The sequence below is a fragment of the Branchiostoma floridae genome, chromosome 1, assembly GCF_000003815.2.
Source record: "Branchiostoma floridae strain S238N-H82 chromosome 1, Bfl_VNyyK, whole genome shotgun sequence".
Classification (NCBI taxonomy): Eukaryota; Metazoa; Chordata; class Leptocardii; order Amphioxiformes; family Branchiostomatidae; genus Branchiostoma; species Branchiostoma floridae.
The window spans coordinates 5,665,575-5,683,702 of record NC_049979.1 but is presented as its reverse complement, the minus strand read 5'-3'; the positions used below and the strand labels follow the sequence as shown (position 1 = coordinate 5,683,702).

General features: G+C 43.3%; 1 protein-coding gene across 1 annotated transcript in view; it reads left to right on the top strand.

Annotated features, from left to right (window-relative positions):
• The first annotated feature begins 2,124 nt into the window (after positions 1–2,124).
• The window catches only part of LOC118424780 (zinc finger FYVE domain-containing protein 26-like), a 42,850-nt gene continuing 26,846 nt past the window's right edge, over positions 2,125–18,128 (top strand). Inside the window, exons 1-18 of the mRNA XM_035833513.1 lie at positions 2,125–2,516; positions 3,149–3,227; positions 4,797–4,898; positions 5,275–5,967; positions 6,368–6,535; positions 7,133–7,242; positions 8,109–8,287; positions 8,712–8,829; positions 9,641–10,476; positions 10,644–10,784; positions 11,507–11,656; positions 12,009–12,095; positions 12,632–12,724; positions 13,035–13,117; positions 13,788–14,171; positions 14,903–15,115; positions 15,575–15,784; positions 16,177–16,348. Of these exons, the coding sequence (XP_035689406.1) occupies positions 2,290–2,516; positions 3,149–3,227; positions 4,797–4,898; positions 5,275–5,967; positions 6,368–6,535; positions 7,133–7,242; positions 8,109–8,287; positions 8,712–8,829; positions 9,641–10,476; positions 10,644–10,784; positions 11,507–11,656; positions 12,009–12,095; positions 12,632–12,724; positions 13,035–13,117; positions 13,788–14,171; positions 14,903–15,115; positions 15,575–15,784; positions 16,177–16,348 (4,045 nt within the window). The 5' untranslated portion in view covers positions 2,125–2,289. The remainder of the gene's footprint in view (positions 2,517–3,148; positions 3,228–4,796; positions 4,899–5,274; positions 5,968–6,367; positions 6,536–7,132; positions 7,243–8,108; positions 8,288–8,711; positions 8,830–9,640; positions 10,477–10,643; positions 10,785–11,506; positions 11,657–12,008; positions 12,096–12,631; positions 12,725–13,034; positions 13,118–13,787; positions 14,172–14,902; positions 15,116–15,574; positions 15,785–16,176; positions 16,349–18,128) is intronic.

The window sequence follows — 18,128 nt, the reverse complement described above, 5'->3', positions numbered from 1 at the left end:
CTAGATAGTCCAGTGTCATTTCTTATTTCAGGAAGGGTAAAGATGAATTGACTTAACTTGCTGATGAAACTTTTCTCTATCTGGGGCCTGTGGTCTTTGTGTGTGCTCAGGTGGTAACATTACCTGGAGTACTGTAAATGTATTTAAGTTCGCAGGGATCTAATTTTGCGGCAGCGGGAAAAAGGACTTTAAGCGGTGGATTTAAGTTTGCGGTAACACCATAGACTGCAATCTAATATCATAATAGAAAAATGTTCGCGGTGGTTTTAAATTCGCGGCGAAGTGGTCACCGCGAAAACCGCGAACATTAAAGGCGCCCAGAGCAGTTTTTTTAGTCTTTTCAAATTTAATTTTCAAGTCATTTTTACACACAGTAAGCTTGAATAACACTATCTCATTGCATATTGACCTTTATTGAGCAAAGATGATACGTCGTTGAGTGGTGAAAACTCATTAAAAATCTGAGCGCTGCACATGCCATTATTTCAAATTTGTGGAACACACTCGAAGATGACCGATGAATCCCGAACGCTTCCGGAGATGTCGTCACTTGTTCGAATAAAGTTTCGATTTGCGAACGGGCAAATCAGATTCAATTTGCTCGGTGACCTCATGCGTTCGAAAATCTCCGAAAAGTACCGACGGGAAACCGTTAGTGGCTCGATCCTGTGCTGATTTATTGTAACTTTAATCCAACACATTCCAACAAATTCTAAACTGAACCATGAATAAACAAGCGGGCTTTAGCGCATTCTGGAAACTGTTTAGTGCATTGTTTACTATGTTTCCCCGGCCATTGCTACACACGCATTGGTCTGCCACTTTCTGTTGTGTCGCGAGAAAATAATATTTCAAAGACAGTGTAACTGATAGCAAGTCCTTTGGGATTCTATTCCCAGTGGAACTTTAATCCAACACAATAATATAACAAGGCTGTTTATCTATGGATTTCATATTTACAACGACAAATTTGTATCAATCGGCAGGCACTTACTCAAGGTTAATTGGCAAATCGGCATGTCAGTAAACTGCTGATAGCAGCGATCAAAACACGGCCCGAAAATACATCAACCAGCGGCAAATCCGTTCTGCTGTTCCGCTACACAGTTATGACGTTCTATGAAACTTTTCATCCGTTGTTTGGTCAGCAAATGGTGGCAAAATACGTTGTTTGTGAATGGTTCCCCAAAAATATCCCCGCAAAACACAGTACAAACTCCCTACAGCACGTCCCCCATGTGGGGCTATAATAGTATCGCCAGTGAGATCCGTCCTACTGGCCTTTGGATGTGATCACTTTCAAAAATAGGGGTGAAGGGGCGTGCTGAAATATGATTCAAAATGGCGCGTGTTCGGATTTCCACTGAATTTGCGTAACAAAGCCTGGCCCTGTACTTTAAAGAGGGATACTTCAAGGCATGTTGGTTGTGTTGGATGGACAGTTTATTGATATTTCACTATATTTACTGTCATGATGATTGTGTAATGTGAGGACGAAGAGTAGGGTTGCTTGAAATTACAATCGCTGCCCTCTTCCCACGGCTTGATTAACAGCATGAAAACATACCAGAAGATTGATTAACTTGTCACTGCAACATGCGATCTTTGTGAGCTCAAACTTACAAGGTTTTAAGTCGTATACCTTACTGGTCTTGTAAAGCACTCAAAAGAATTTGCAAACCGGAGCTAGTTTTTGACTGACAGATGGGTTCTGAAAAGTGTTGGATTAAAGTTGCGTTGGATTAAAGTTCAGTGCCGTTAGGATATAATGAATCAAAGGGGTCTGTTTGCGGCATGTTTGCGCATCCTTTTAAACGCTGAAAGTACGAAATAATGACACAAATGTGCTAGAATGGTGAAGTAAATGTCAATACCGTACCGATTGTCTCATCCGGAATATCCCGAATTTTAATGCACTAAAAACTGCTCTGGGCCCCTTTAATCCACCCAGAACATTTCTGCATTTACAGTACATGTATTTTATTTGTTTATTTATTTTTAAGGATTTCCACAACTTTTCTTTGCCAATTGAAGATAATTGTAGGCAAACAAATTAAGAACAGTACACATTGTGGATATTCATAATCTTACAGGGAAGTCTTGGGAACAGGTGTATTTTGCCCATCATGCATCTGTTCCAGCTGTCACATGATTGACCCAAAATGGCTGCCCCCATGGCAAAGTTTCGAGTCTCCTACTACTTTGGAGCAAACCAAGCGGCCAATGTCCGTGTCTCCCACTTGTAAGTAGTTTCCCGATCACCCAAAGCACCTCCGTGACGTTGGAAACATGGAGGCGGTGAACAGCAGTGACGGGAAACAGTCGTCCCACCCGTTCGGGAGAGAGGAAGCGGTAGCGGTCAGTCAGCTGTTCGTTTGCTTCTGCAACAACGTCTCTCTGGGCCAGTGGGAGCTGGCGCGAGCCTGCGTGGAACAGCTGCACAGGTGCAGGGAGAAAACTCCGTGTGACATCCAGGATATTCTCAAGGCCATCGCACAGCACCCTTATGAACTAAGGTAGGTCTTTCTCCCATAAAAGGTGAAAATCACAACGCCCCCCTCCCCACAACTTCCGGATTGTCCAACTTGCAACTCTGAGTGGGGGGCGGGGCATGCAAAAGTTCGATCCTGTCATAAAAAATGTTTAAATGATCTTATATCTCAATATCTACATTGTAAACCGCATTGTCATTTTCTATATACTAAAGCTTCAAAATGACAACACGTTCGTCATATTGATTTGGGTCATACGTAACAAAGGTCGCGAAGTATTGTACAGTACAAACTTGCATCATGCATCAAAGTGTCAAATCCATACCCAAAGATAAAACAGACGGAGTTTCATCCGCGGCCGCCAAATTGGTTCTATTTTCCCTCATTGCATTCAGCATGCATTTATAAAGTCAGATATTGTAGTTTGTAGTTGTAATATTTACCTACTAGTAACGTTACAATCATTGAGAAGTAAAATAATGTAACTTTGCAAAACAATCCAATTGATGTATTTTCCAGAATTGTTATTAATTTGTTTTGCAGGACACAGCCAAGGATGACAAATTTTACATATTAACTATTTGCAGAATTATGCAAATCCTGTCTCTATATCACCTTCTGGTGCCTTTGTCCTTACTGTGCATTTGTTTTCCCAGGTCTGGTGGAGTGTCTGTCCCCACACCCCATCACCTGTCCTGGATGTGTCTTACAGAGTTTCAAGGGCTACAAACTCAGGTCAGAACAGATGCTTATCACATATTAGGGGATTGTGGAGTTAAAGTGTTTTATGCATATTACAGTTAGTTGTATTTGAAACTTATAATGGCATCCTCGGGAGGCATACTCATGCAGTAATACTTTATGTCACAGGTCAGTGGTTGTAAAATATTATCTTATTATCAGATTTGTAAAAAAGGCATTTCTTTATGTATTGAGGACCTAGCTTTCATTTGTCTTTGTTGAATGTTGTCAGGGCTTTTCACAATCTTGATTAACCCTCTCAGCACGTCATAAAATTTTTTCCTGTATACCATATACGACATATAATTTCAGTCTATACAGGTGTCAATTAGTACTTTTTGTTAATTATTATTACAGCTGCTATGTAAGGAGTAGACTAGGAAAACTATATATTTCTGGAAAGCTCACAGACTGGCCTTTCCAATAAAAGCAAAATAAACATCATACCATCAATCTGATAGTAGTAATAGTAATAACAATAAACAAAAACACAATATGCAAAACAAAACAAAAACATGTCTCACAAAATAAAAAGTCCATTCAGGGGCAAAAACATACTTTACTTATCCTGAAACTACACAGAAATACATTATAATACAAGAGCAATGCTGGTATTATGTGATGGGCATCAAACATCTTCACACTGCTCATCATCTTCATCGATGTTGTCACTGCTGGATGCTGGGGAGAAAACCAAAATATAGTTTATAATAATCACATGTTTTGTTGTTGAACAATTGTATTGTTGTATTATCATGTGAAATTATTGTTTTGTTGAGGAAAAATTGTAGTAATGTTATTTAAAAAATAGTACAACTTCCAACCACTTTCATTTATATGTTCACATAAGTATAACTACAAGCTCTGACAATATCTAAAAAAAAAAATTTGAAAAAAAAAAATTTGAAAAAAAAAAAGGTTTGCTATCGCAAGCCTGTAAAACAGAACAGGTTCTGCTATCGCAAACCTGTAAAATGCAGCTAGATAGCAGCAGTACGAAACCGCAAACCTGGCATGAAGAGACAGCAGCAAATATTCAACAAAAAAACCCCGTTGTTTACCTTGTTGTTCGTCACTTTCCCCGCTGGTGGGAGCCTCCACTAAATCTTCATTATCGGCCGATGAGGCCTCTGAAGCACTCATGATTATCTAGCGTCTGGATTACGTTCAAATAAGGTTTGAATGAAGTCAAAATGCTGTATGTTTTCTGATTGATTGGTTCTCTTACAATTACCAGCGTTCTAGTTGTGGGATTCGTCATGATGGTGGGCAGGGAGTTCAAAATCCAAAACGTGACGTACGAAGCCCCGTACGTGGCTTCTCGCGGTCTACGGGAAAGCCACGAAAATGGCTTTTCGTGCTGAGAGGGTTAAGGGCCCACCGTGATACCCTAGTTACAATCATTATTCAGTTTAGCACAGCTGCTAATGATGAGGTAATGGACACAACATACATGAAAAAAAAAAAACTTAGCACACAACAAATATAAGTCAATGCACTTTGTAAACCTGTTCCTTAAGAAATTACTTTTTGGTGCATCTACTAAATGAAGACATTTTGCAGGAACAACTTCCAGCAAACATCCATCTAGACATCTATCAGGATGCAGAGTTTCGACTTTTGTTATTCGAGGCTGGAAAGGGAGCAAGCCACAATACCTTACAGGTGATGTTTTTTGCTAAGATTAAAGAAGGCAGTGTGTACAGTAGAATTTGAATTTCTCTTGGATTAATTGATAAGTCAAGTTGAGATGTGTGTGTATTTGTAATCAAAAGTAAAGAAAGCTTGTACAGCTTTGGATGTATGTCCTTCCTTGTTCCTCATACTACAGTAGGTGTACTTTTTGTCTAATCTCCAAGCAGATACTACGATGGCATACGATAGTACCAAACTGGCCAAGGAGTGTAGTCAGCCAAGAGGTGTCCATTTGCGGTAGCGAAACACACTCCTAAGCCGGCTTCACTCCTCTGCCAGGATTTGATACTATCTCATGCTACCGTAGGATCTGTTTGGAGATTCCTTTTTTCTGTCCTCCTTGTAGGAAGTGTACAGGTTTCACTGCTGTGCCATCACTAAGAGGAACAGCAGCCGGGAACACCAGCTCGCGACCCTTACTGGTCTGAGTACCGAGGCCCTGTCCTTCCTAAAGGCTGTTCTGCAAGAGACACCTACCTTGGGACATGCCATTCTAGCACACCTCACTGTGTCAGAAGACAGAGAGATGTACCTGCAACACAACCAAGCCTTACAGAAGCTGTATATAGACTGTATATTTGAAGATCTCAAAACTCTGAACAACTTAAAAGAGAATGGAGATCATACAGAAAGATCACGTGACATCTGTAGACATCTCTATGATATACTTGCCCTGCTGAACCCTTCGAGAGACATGGTGGACCTCAAACTTCAGGACCTGTTTAGTGAGCTGCTTAGCTTCGTCAACAGAGACCAGCCGTGTCTGCAACTTAGTGCAATAAACTCCTGTCTCCTGGGCAGGCAGGACTCCTGGCTGCTGGAGGAGTTTGCAGCTGTTGAAAATGAAATGAGGATAAGGACTAGCAGACAGAGATATGCTGAGAGAGTGATGAGTGGGTCAGAAGAGTCTAATAAAGATGAGACTGATGACCAGGTCATCACCATGGCGATGACCAATGGAGAGGACAGGATGGCCGTATGGCAGAACTTGTTCTTCAGGTGTCTGCGGGGCCAGAGACACATCCTGGAAGATGTTATGGTAGGGATCTAAGAACAGCATTGCCATTGCTCTTAGCTGTTGGTATATTGTAAATGACTTTCAATGGTTTTTGATATGTTGCAAATGTAACCTGTATAATTTGCTGCATGTACTGAATTGTGTTGTTTGCTGCCAGAGTACAGCAGTGTCCCTCGTGAAGGCTGGCCAGTTTGATGTACTGAATTGTGTTCTTTGCTGACAGAGTACAGCAGTGTCCCTCGTGAAGGCTGGCCAGTTTGATGTACTAAATTGTGTTCTTTGCTGACAGAGTACAGCAGTGTCCCTTGTGAAGGCTGGCCAGTTTGATGTACTAAATTGTGCTGTTTGCTGACAGAGTACAGCAGTGTCCCTTGTGAAGGCTGGCCAGTTTGATGTACTAAATTGTGCTGTTTGCTGACAGAGTACAGCAGTGTCCCTTGTGAAGGCTGGCCAGTTTGAGGAGCTGGCTGCCCTGCTGGCACCGGCAGAGTTCCAGCCACTGCGCCCCCTGGTGCTGCTGCTGGGGTGGAACCACTGCTACGGCTGCCACAACATCTCCAGACTCATGGACGGGCTGTGGAACACTCAGGTATATTTATTATTAACTTGAAGGTTCATCTGTGTTGGTGGAAGTCATTCTTGAAATACATGTAGTTGAACTGTAATTTCCAACACGAAAGTTGGACTCACCCAATTTTTCGACTGCACAGCATCAGTCTTTGTCAAGGAATGAACAATCCACTGCTGTTGTGACGTCACGTAATGCGGATAGAACACGTGACTCAGTGAGCAGTGGATCATAGGTTGCGGAAGTCTGTGGCGCCCACCGTCTCTATTCAGGGATGGTTAGGGAGATATATTTATTTATTCAGTTTTAACACATTTGTGGAAGGATTGACATATCACCTTTCAAGATGTTAACCCGGAGACCAGATTGTAAGGTGTGGCTCTCCCCGAACACGGGATCTCCATTTAACGTCCTATCCAGGGGATGCCCCCATGTTAAGTGCCTTTCCCAGGCCAAAGGCACAAGATTGGTGACATGGTAGGTTTCAAACTCGGGACCTCTTGGGCCTGTGCCTAAAGCGCTACCGATTATCCGGGTGGTGCAACAAAGTGTTAGAAAACTTGTTCAACCCTGGTTGCTGATAGCCATTTAACATGTTCATACTGTTGTGTGTTCTAGGCCCTGAGTGACCAGGCTGAGATGATGCAGAGCCAGCCTGTCCTGTCCCAGGCCTGCAGGAACCTGGCTTATCAAGTTCAGCTGGTGCAATGGTGTCTGGACAAGACCAGGTAAGCACCTACATTGATGAAGGTTAGACATCCAGGTAATAAGATATGCCAAAAAGTAGTTACTCAAGCAACTGGATATGATTTTGGAAACGGTTTGACCTTAAACTAGCATCCACTAATTAGTTTTTGTCAGTGACATGAAAACTAGTGGATGCTAGTTGAAACGTCTGACACTCTGACTGTTTCCAAAATCATATCCAGTTGCTTGAGTTAATGCTTTTTGGCACAGGTAAGCACCTGTCTAAAATGGTAATCAGTTGCTTTTTTTTTTCTTCTTATCCGTCTGTCATTTCAATCAAAGATCTTTACAGCTTTATGGAGAGCTTGATGATTTTTTATGTAGCAATTCTCTATAGCTGACTTTTAGTTCTAGCTAGGATTTTATTATAGGGAGTCCAAATTTCTTGGTGAGTCGCAGTAAATACTATAGGCACGACTGTCTAGTGGCATCCACCATCCATAGAGTTTTTGAGAATTTTAAGTTAAGATGGTGCATTCTAACTTATCCTGAGGGGCAAATTTACTGCCAGAAGAGGTCACAGTCTTTTACTGATGACCAAGTAGCATCCCTGGTTAATTCATGCTTGTCAGAGGATCTGCTTCCTGAGGGTGCCTAGTGCGTCCAATTTCTTGTTATTCTAAGAAAAGCACGTCCCAATGAAGCCATGACACATGCCTGGCTAAAAGCCTGATTCTCAGTGACTGTGACAATTTCCCCAGGCCCCTAGTGATCGAGAGTGGAGCCCCCACTACCCACCATGACCGAGCCAGCGAGCTATTTCAGGGCCTGGAGTTCCACTCGGTCCTGTTCATGTTGCACACATGATTACACTAGTAATTCTCAGTGACTGTGACAATTTCCCCAGGCCCCTGGTGATCGAGAGTGGAGCCCCCACCACCCACCATGACCGAGCCAGCGAGCTGTTTCAGGGCCTGGAGTTCCACTCGGTCCTGTTCATGCTGCACCAGGCCACCAGTCTGGCCAGGCTGAACCAGGAAGAGGTGCTGGACCTGCTGCACAAGCAGCCATCACTGCCCACAGAAGGTTGTTTTTTATTTTATAATCTGGGTTATTTTCTAGTAGATAACTTTTGTTTACGTGCAATATTCTTGTAAAAGCAACAGTGCAATACACGCCAAGATTGTTATGTAATTAATTATAACGTTGTGCAATACTACATGTATCAAAAAGTCAGATGCGCACATTAAGTTTTACTTTGGATCTTCCAGAATTTTTATCATTCTGATTAAAGGAGTCAGCCTAGGTAAACTGTAAATGTGAGTGTTAATTAAGGAATAGATATGCCATAGCACATACAGTGTAAATACAGTACAATAGATTCATCTGCTTTTAACTAACCTCTTTGCAGTGTGTGAAGAAGTACTTGAACATGAAGATGAATGTAGGGTGATACTTCTGGTGTGTATTTCATTCAGTTTGACTTAACAATATGTCTATGTACCCATAGAAAACTCTTCAAAGAAGATTGTGAGGTTTGCTCCTGTGGATGATGACAGTGCTGAGGACATCTCCATCTCTGAAGGACCACAGAGTCTCCAGCAACAGAGGGACATTTCCATATACAGGTATGCCTTTTTATCTATTGATCACACCAACAGTCATGCAGATAATACATTATAAGAACACACTGTCAGGTTTTCCTCATGACACAGGGTAGAACGAGGAGAGGTAGAGAGGGTAGAGGTGGAGCCGTCACCACATAACATCCTTCAAGGTGTCAAGTCCCGATTGTTTAAAGGCTGGTAAAACAAACATGAAATTTGACCCCATCTCATTAACTATGCATCTGGTAAACCCAAATGCAACATGGTTAAACTGTAACACAACTCGGTGACCCGTGGGGAACGCGATACGATGGCGACTCGATGTATACTATGTCGCAAGCAGGACTGTTATCAAACTTAGCCTCTGCTACCTACAGTAGGGTTTTATTTTATTTTTATTTTTCAGAAGGTTGAACTACTGTGACAGGTACATTGTCAAACTCCTGAACTGAATGTTCACTGATGATATTACTGTATATTAATGTATATTAATGTATATTACCTTAATATCAATATTCTGTGTAACATGCTATGGCTGTTGGATACATGTGTACACCCGATCCCTCGATCTTGGAAGTTAAGCAACACGCAGTCCGGTCAGTTCTTGGATGGGCGTCTAACCAAGGGCGACCGGATTGCTCTAGCCGGACCAAGCATGGTCATTCCACCAAATCGTCTTCCGGAAGGGACGTAAAACGGGGGTCCCATGTTCAAGATGGCGTCTCGACCATGTTAATCAGCCTCATTACTGACTTTGGGTACCTGCCTATGTCACTGGCTGCAAATACACCAGATAAATTTAAATTCAAAATATACCTGCACTTATTTCCAGGGGTTACTGTGCCATAAGATGCTTCATGGACGCTATCCTGCACGGCCAGGACCTGGGGATGAAAGCCAGGGCCAACAGCAGCCTGTCTGCGGGAAGCAACATCAGCGGCACCCAGCCTTCTGCACAGATGGAAGAGATGTATGGCAGACTTGTCACAAAGAACCTGGAGGTAGGGAAGGACCACCTGTCCCAGATCCAACCCCTGACCTTCCGAGCTGAGGTGCTGGAGAACATCTTCTCCCTGCTGTTTGTCACCCACGACGACCTGCTCGACGACAGGTCAGTTCTGTCCGACAGCGGAGGGGAGGAGGGGCAATACGAACTGGACAGGACAAACCGCGGGTCGAGAAGAGAGAGTCTACTCAGCTGTCCACCCTCCCTGGACAGCAGTGTGGAGATGGTATCTAGCACTGAGGTGTACAGAATATTAGCAGACAATAGCACCACATGGAAGCCAAATGTACCGGGAACAGTGTTAGACGCCATAGTCCAGGCAAGCGAGGGGATAGCTATAGGCAAAGAAGCCATGGTCCCTGAGAATAGAGAAGAGGTAACAGCTACTAAAGAAGAACCCACCACCAAGAGGAAAAAAGGGAGGGACAAGAACCATCATCCTAGTCTGTCGGACATTGCAGAGCCGGCCAGTGAGGACAGGAATGGGTTGTCAGGGCACAGCAGCGGGAGAAGTGGGGATGGTTGGACCCGGGAGGTGCCCAGGCTGGGGTTTCTGATGGATGAGTGCTTGGTACGAGACATCCTGGCTGTGCTGAAGGAGTGCTTTCTTAACCTCAAGTCTGCCAGGTTTGCCAAGCTAGGGCAGGGCCAGAACGGAGAAGGTGAGTTGCAAGAAGGGGTACTCAGTCCCTCGTAATCAAAGCACTTTGCTGGAATTCTTAACTGTTTAAAGTTTGCTAAATAGCTAAAGATTGACATTAAATAACTTCTGAGAAACTAATAATCATAACCAGATTTTATAACATCTTTGATTGCTCCATCTTTCCAGATGAGGACCTCCTGAAGTGTGTGTCGTCCTCCATTACGGAGAGCTCCTTGCAGCAGAGAATCTCCAGGCTGGACCAGTGCATTAACGAGGCTCAGTGGCGCTTCCAGCTGGTGGTACCAGAACATGTCCCAAAACAGCCAGGTTAGGGGTCTTCTGCATCCTTGAGGAAAAGATTACCAAGACTTAGTGTATGTTTGGGGTCATCTTTTCGTGGGCTTGTACCTTGGAAAGTTAGGCTCTCTTTACACTAAAAATGCTAAAGCTGTCTTGAGACACCTCTCGCGGAGATGTCTCAGCAAACCCATCTTCACACACGCTGTGATAAGCTGTCTCGGACTCCCCGCAGAGCAGGCTTGCAGGCATGTATTTGTGTCTCTGCATCTGGCCACACTCTGTCCTCCGTAATAATTGGGCAGTTTTGCCGCAAATGTGGGGGGAAATATCAAAGGGTTGTAGTGGACTCTAACTGCAATCAGAATAAAACTGTCCCTGTTCGAAGATGTGAGAAAAGATGAAAAACAACCTCCTAGTAAACACAGATCCAAAATGCTGTGGAGATTGCACTTGGTAGGCTCAATAATATATGCCCTCTGGCCTACAGGCACCGCTCCAAGTTGACTCTAAGCAGGCTCTGTTCTCCTTACACAGGAAAAAAGGGTCTTGGCTCTCCCGCTGAGCATCTTGGGTGCACCTCTCGAGCTGTCTCAAGACGCACAGCAGGAAATGTGTCTTGGGACACTTATAAAATTTCTCTTTCTACTGGGAAATTAAGTGTTTCCTGAGACATCTTGGGCCAAGACATCTCAGAAAACGCTAGTGTACAGCGTGTCATAGTCTGATGCTGACAGGTTTATTGTTTTTAGGTCTGATTGCTGTGGGAAGCAGAGACTCGGGAGACACCAGCAGTGGTGATGAGATGGGAAGTTACTACAGCAGGTGGGAACAAGACAAAAGGAGTAAAAGACAAAGAAAGAAACGGGGGACTTCATCTAGCAGAAGCAGGAGTGAGACAGGTACTTGCCAGATTTTTAATGCTGTAGACAGATTTTTTTGGTGTCTAGCATCGTGATTTTAAGGATATATTCTGTAAACCAGCTTTAGCTTGCTTCTATGTAACGCTAGTTCACCTTTATCCGCAGAGTAACCTATATCCGTTGTATTTAGAATAGGGTGTTTAGGATTATCAATTTGACGGAAGATGGTTTCAAACTGCAATATTTTTAAAAAATTGCAGTTTGAATCCGTTGACTTAACACCCTAAATTCCATGTTTTTCAAAAGCAACGGATATAGTATAGATATATTAATAGTAAATCCGAAATACTTGCTTCAGTTAAAATTTGCACCTCTTAATTTGTGCTGCTAGCTACTTCTCAAGGAACTGGGGCAGAAAGTGAGAAGTCTTTCCCAGGCAGTGAGCAGGTGACTGGCACACAGACTGGCACGGCAACTGGTTAGTGGCTACCCTACAGTCCCTGCCTGCTATCTTTTTTTCTCTTTGCAGGTTTTGCTACGTTTTCAATGTCTTTGGGTGTATCTGATGGCCTAGGTACCATCTGGAAAGTAGTTCGCTTCTAGCTCTGACATTCATTGTACACTATATACAGTCGCTTCTCTGCTGTTTCGTCTGGGATCCTTGGCCGCGTTAATGTCTGGAATCATCCAAATTTTGGACGAGGGTGCTGACTGGTCCTTGCACTAGAGCAAGTTAAGGAATGGATTCAAAAGATCGTTCGAACAGGCGTTCCAACACTGGACAAGCCCTCCATCCGCTTGCGGGAGTGCCTGTTGTCATCGAACGAGTGTTCTAGAACCTATTCCTTAATTCGCTCATCAACAGACTAAAGGGTTTGAATGCGTAGGTCTCCAGACAGGTAGCAGAAGCAAACATATACAGGAGCGAACTACTATCCAGGTGGTACCCACTCCCAGGCTGGTACTGTGCCAGTCCAGAAACGGTAGTGATGGGTTGTTGTTCATGATTTATAGATGACAGTGACAAGGGCAGGCGTCGCAGGAGGAGGAACCACAGCGCTCGATACAGCTCAGCAGCCAGTTCTCTTGTCCTTAAAAGGAAAACAGGTAGGATAGCAGATGGAGACATCATTTAGAAATCTGTACAGTTTGATGTGACATGAAATTATAAACCTGTAAAAAGGAAACTTGTTAAGTGACATTGTATGACCTTCATAGTAAAATGAGTGTTGCCGTTGACCTGTACATGTAGTTTCACAAATATGTATACATATGAAGTTGGCCAAACTTTTGCTTCAAAAGTGGAAAGACGAGTTCATGTATGACTCTTTGCCCCTCATTTTTGCGGACCACACTGTCATACTTCGATTTCATCAACTACGCCAGCTTTAAAGCAGTTTTGTTGATTCATCCTTAGGCATTATTCCCAGGATGTTGGCCACCAAGGGCACCCTTCTAAACATGTGCTTACAAAGAGGCAATTACACTCAGGCTCATCAGGTAAGGGTTTCAATAACATAAAGAATGAATAGCAAAATAAGGCTTATGAAGTTCTTGTGTCCATCACTTTGGAGATAGGTTACTTTTACTAAGTAACCTTCCACCTACTCCACTCACTCCCATCTTTTAGGTATGTTATAGATCATTTTCTCAGATATCTGTAGATGCATGACAAATTTGATAGTTATTGATAATTTTATATTGTATCATGTTGTAATGTTTGTTGTGTATGTCTGTCTGTATTTTGCGGGTCAGATGCAACCAGCCCTAGCAGGACTAGGCAGTCCCATGTGATGAGTTGTTTCATCATCAACAAAGAAAAAAAGAAAGAAAGAAAGAAATTAAACGTTACTTTAACTGGTAATAAGGCCAGACCAATTTAATTTCTTGGTTCTTGGTTTTTTGAGTGAAAATATAGCAAACAGACATCATAAAAGCAATGGGCAGAGAGGAAAACTTTAATATGACTGTATTCACGTCATAAAAGTGAGTGCACCAAAGCATAAACCTGTTTGTCTGGCTTTGTTTTCATTATGTTTTTCCAGTCGAGCATATTTTTTTTCTAAAGTCCGAGAACCAACAGATTAAACTGGCGTTGCCAAGGTCACTACCAAAGTCACTATGACGTCACCAAAAACAATCTTTATGATTGTCCTTCCTGTTTCTGTAGGTTATCAAGATGTTCCAGTTTAAGAATGAAGCCAACGTCGCAGAGGTCAAGTTCTCGGAGAACTACGAAGCAGCAAGCAAGCAGCTCCAGTCAGTGGAGGTGAAGTCCAAAGGGGGCAACACGAGTGGCAAAGCAGACAAGCCTGCCGCGATGAGCAAGTCGCCGCTGGGTGCCATCGCCAGTGCCGCTGCAGCGGGGATGGCCTCGATGTCTCTCAACAACATTGTAGACCAGCTGCTGAAGACAGAGAGACTTCCAGCTGTTGTGTGGGCTGATGAGGAGGAGATGGCCACGAAGCCCCTCATCTGTTCCCTGATTAGGAGTGAGAACGTCCCCGCCATGATCATTTTTGACTTGGCCTGCACTGCCACCAACTCCTGGGAGGTTAGCATGAAAGCTCATGTGTGTTGATGTAGTACATATTGAAGATTTTCCACTGTCTTACAACACCAAAATTAGCTTACCTCGAATTTTCAGTCGCACTTCCGTCGACCTTCTTCAGGAGTGACGATTCAGTTACTCTGATCACGTGACTTAGAGACACGTGATTCAAGTAACGAATCATAAATGCCTGGCAGACGATATCGGCCCCCGTCTCTGTTCAGTGTCGGCTGTTGTGCTCTAATGTAGATGGGAGGTTTGTTTAATTTTTTGCGCCAGTTTAGTAGAGGATGATCTGAACTGAACTGAACTTAGTAGAAGGACCGCTAAAGGGAGCGACTCACGGGCGACACAAGTGCAACTAACTTGAAGAGCTTTATTCCAACATGGCTGACCTCAAGGTGTCGGTGGTCAGACTTAACTATTGGACGAAACCAACTTAATATCGGGTGTCAGTCTAACTAAATACAACATAAACCAACATAGGTGGCATTGTTTGAAACTTTTTTTATTCATGAAAGCTCAAATTGGCCTGCAGGCCACTTTTCATTGAGGTTATGAAGGAAGAGGCAAGGGTCAGACAGCATATATAACAGAGACAGTTTACATTGTTTAAAGTCCCTTTAAGTCTATATACACAATTTTTACATACAAACGTACAAACGTACAAACTACATGATAGAGAGAACTGCTACATGATTCAAGTTTGTTTGTTTTGGCCGTTCCCATCACAGGTGTCCAGGTCTCTGCTGGAGATGGCTGACAAGAAAGTCACACCTGCAGTCAAGAGCCAGGAACTGCAGACGAACTACAAGCTTGGAAAGGAAGACCAACACAGGATCTCAAAGGCTGAGGAGAGCATTGCTGGCTTTGAGTCTGTCTTCAAGCAGATTGTGGGCGTTGTGGGGAAGGACTCGGGGGAGAGCTCTTCTCTTATACGGCCAGAGGTGAGAAGGTGGAAAGAAGGCTTACTGCATAGTCTTCTTTCATTTGAGGCAACCGTATAGTGAAGATTATGTTTCCTATTGTATGAGGGTCTACTGCAAGGTTGGGAGTAGCCAAATGGAATGTTATAATGGGGAGGGAGGGACGGGTGGGGAGGGATCTATAACTGTGATTTGAAATTGTCAAGAGTGGGGCTTTGGGCTACCTCTGCTGGCAGTCTGTTCCATTCCTTAGGCTGTTTTTTTTTGGTGTTATTTAAACCGTGTATCTTCACCCCAGACCTTTGGAAAAAAAAGTTTTGACCTGTCGGTCCAATTTTTTTGGAAAAAATCTGAGAAGCAACAAATATGGTTTTCCCCTAGTATATTGTACCTTTTTAGTCTTTCTAGAACAGAATTAGTTTTGTTCATGTTAGCTTTGGCTGAACTCTGATCTATGTACAATATTTTTTTTTTCCTCAGGTTAAGGCAAAGTTCTTCCAACACAGTGCAAGGGACGTTTTAGGCAGAGGTTCCACGTCCTTGGATGGGGAGGAACTGCGAAATCAGGTCAGCAGTCTGCTGGAGAGGGAGAAAGCTGTGGAGAGACTGTTCAAGGCCCTGTCTGAGGATGGAGATATGCAGACATTGGAGGGAAAGACTGGCAAGGCAAAACGTAGTGCAGTTCAACAGGTACATTCTTCAGAATTTGCTTTCTGTTGATTCTTCAATTCTATAGACTGTGGCTATTAGTGGTAATGACAAAGTCAGGACAAAGAGTAACAAAAAGTAAAGTATTACAAGTAAGGTATTAAAAGCACGTCAGGCTTCAAACAAGGTGAGACTCCATTAACGTTAAGGTAAATCAATAAAAGTAGGTCAGTATATAGTAAAGTGGACTCATTCCTCAGCTAACCAACATCTATCGCACCACAGTCATCCCTCAGTAAGACATTTGGAGCCGCATAGTTCAAGTTCTGAACCTTTATTTAGGTGAGACTCCGTGAATGTTAAGGTAAACCTATAAAAGCAGGTCAATCATTATCAAAACTAGAGTATGCTGACATTGTCTGCATTCTTTCTAGGCCATGCAACACTTGATCAAAGTATACGACGGTTACCCTGTGCTGTGCAGCAGCCTGTGGCACATGGAGCAGCTGGAGAGTCTTGGAGATGAGGACGTGCAGTGGGCAGACTTCCTTAGGAGTCTGTACACCCACGTCAGCACCATGACAACCCTGCTCACAGAACACCAGGGTAAGCTCCTGTCTACTATACTTAATATATTACTGAGTCGTGGGGATGTGTACTATACTTAATACATTACTGAGTCGTGTGTAGGGAAGAGGACGTGCAGTGGGCAGACTTCCTCAGGAGTCTGTACACCCACGTCAGCACCATGACAACCCTGCTCACAGAACACCAGGGTAAGCTCCTGTCTATAGTAGCCTGTCCACAGTAGGCTTGGTCACTGCCTGTCAGGAGTTTTGCTTCTTGCAGCTTTATGTAACCGATATAGGTGGTGTCTTTTGCGGCGAGAACACAATCCCAAACGTGGCCAACTTTCACTGCCACTGGCCGTTACGGTGAAAACGTCCTCTAATGGGTGAATTGTAGTGAAAGTACGGTTGAAATAGGTACTCTGATTGTTCTGAGTCAAAGTCACCCCTTTTATGTTTACTCTGCAAGGGGTTAATTTTGAGCAATTATCACATATTTTGAGCAGATTATGCAAGGATGGGGTGAAATTTCAAGTGTTTACTTTGCACCAGAACACAATAGAAAATTCACCGTGTTTCACCCCGCTGAAATTAACACCTCCGGTGAAAGGTGTCATCGTACGGGCGCACGCAACTCCATAGACAAAGAAACATACCATCGGTAGCTCGCCGCTATCTAGCCGGTGCTGGGAGTGTAGAACGCCCGCCCAGTTCATCAGCACAAGCCGGGGAATTTTTACCGCTGTTGGGCGGTATTAGACCCTATCCACACGATTGAAAAAAATCGAAATCGAAAACCGTGGTGACATCGTGGGGAGTTTTGCTACTAGAGTGTTCTTTTCCCGAAAAATGATGGAAAGCCAGCATGGCATACAGTCACCTAACGTTACCCTCCCCATACTGCGTTCGGAATACAGCATGATTTTGAGCAACTTTGGATCATGTTTGTATATCATAAAAATAAAGAATGTTTTATAATATTTATTATGCCGAATTTTAGAATGGAACAACTGGTGCAAAAATATCACGTTAAATCAGTACCAAGCGACGCTGGCTGGCGAGGTACCGGACTGGACTGGCGGTCATGCAGCTTCTACCAGGCCCGAATCATCCGATTATTGGTTATGCACGAATATCTTCCAATAACTCATAGTTTTACAGCATTTGCAACACTGGGAAATATATTCTAACGTTACGTCTTTCAGATCCTCTGAGTAAGTTTTGTTGTTGTTGTCGGGAGCCGTAATCAAAGAATTTTCCGTGGCCGTATCTTTACATTCCCAGCTTAAATTCCCCCATAAATGCGGATATAAATGCATGCTTTCTCGAAAGACTATTGTAATTGTGTATTTCTTTACGAGAATATTGCAATGTAATTGTGGAATAGAGCGTTTTTTGCGTAGAAATGTAACATTTTTAATACAAAGAAATTTAGTTTGACGTGCGTGGTCGCAAGGCATCATGGGGCAGCAAAGAAAGCTCGACCAATCAGAGCGCAGATCATAGTGGGGAACCCCCTAAAGCTGTAGGATCAACCAATCAGAGGTGCGTATTCCGGTCACGTGCACGTCTTGCAAGCTTGCAGACGCCGTGCATCATGGCGGCCGGAGTTGATTTAGCGCCGTATTTGACTGGGAAAAAGCCCGGACACAATGTTTTACCAAGTTTTATAAGTTTATCAGACGCGCTTTTAATAGATGTCTGGTCTCTCGATACAAAAGAGGGTTGTCAGATACAAGTCCTGTCATGGCGCTCTCGATTTCAGAATGAAAAATTAATATTTTACTTGCAAGCATGCGGCAAGGAATCAATGCTGT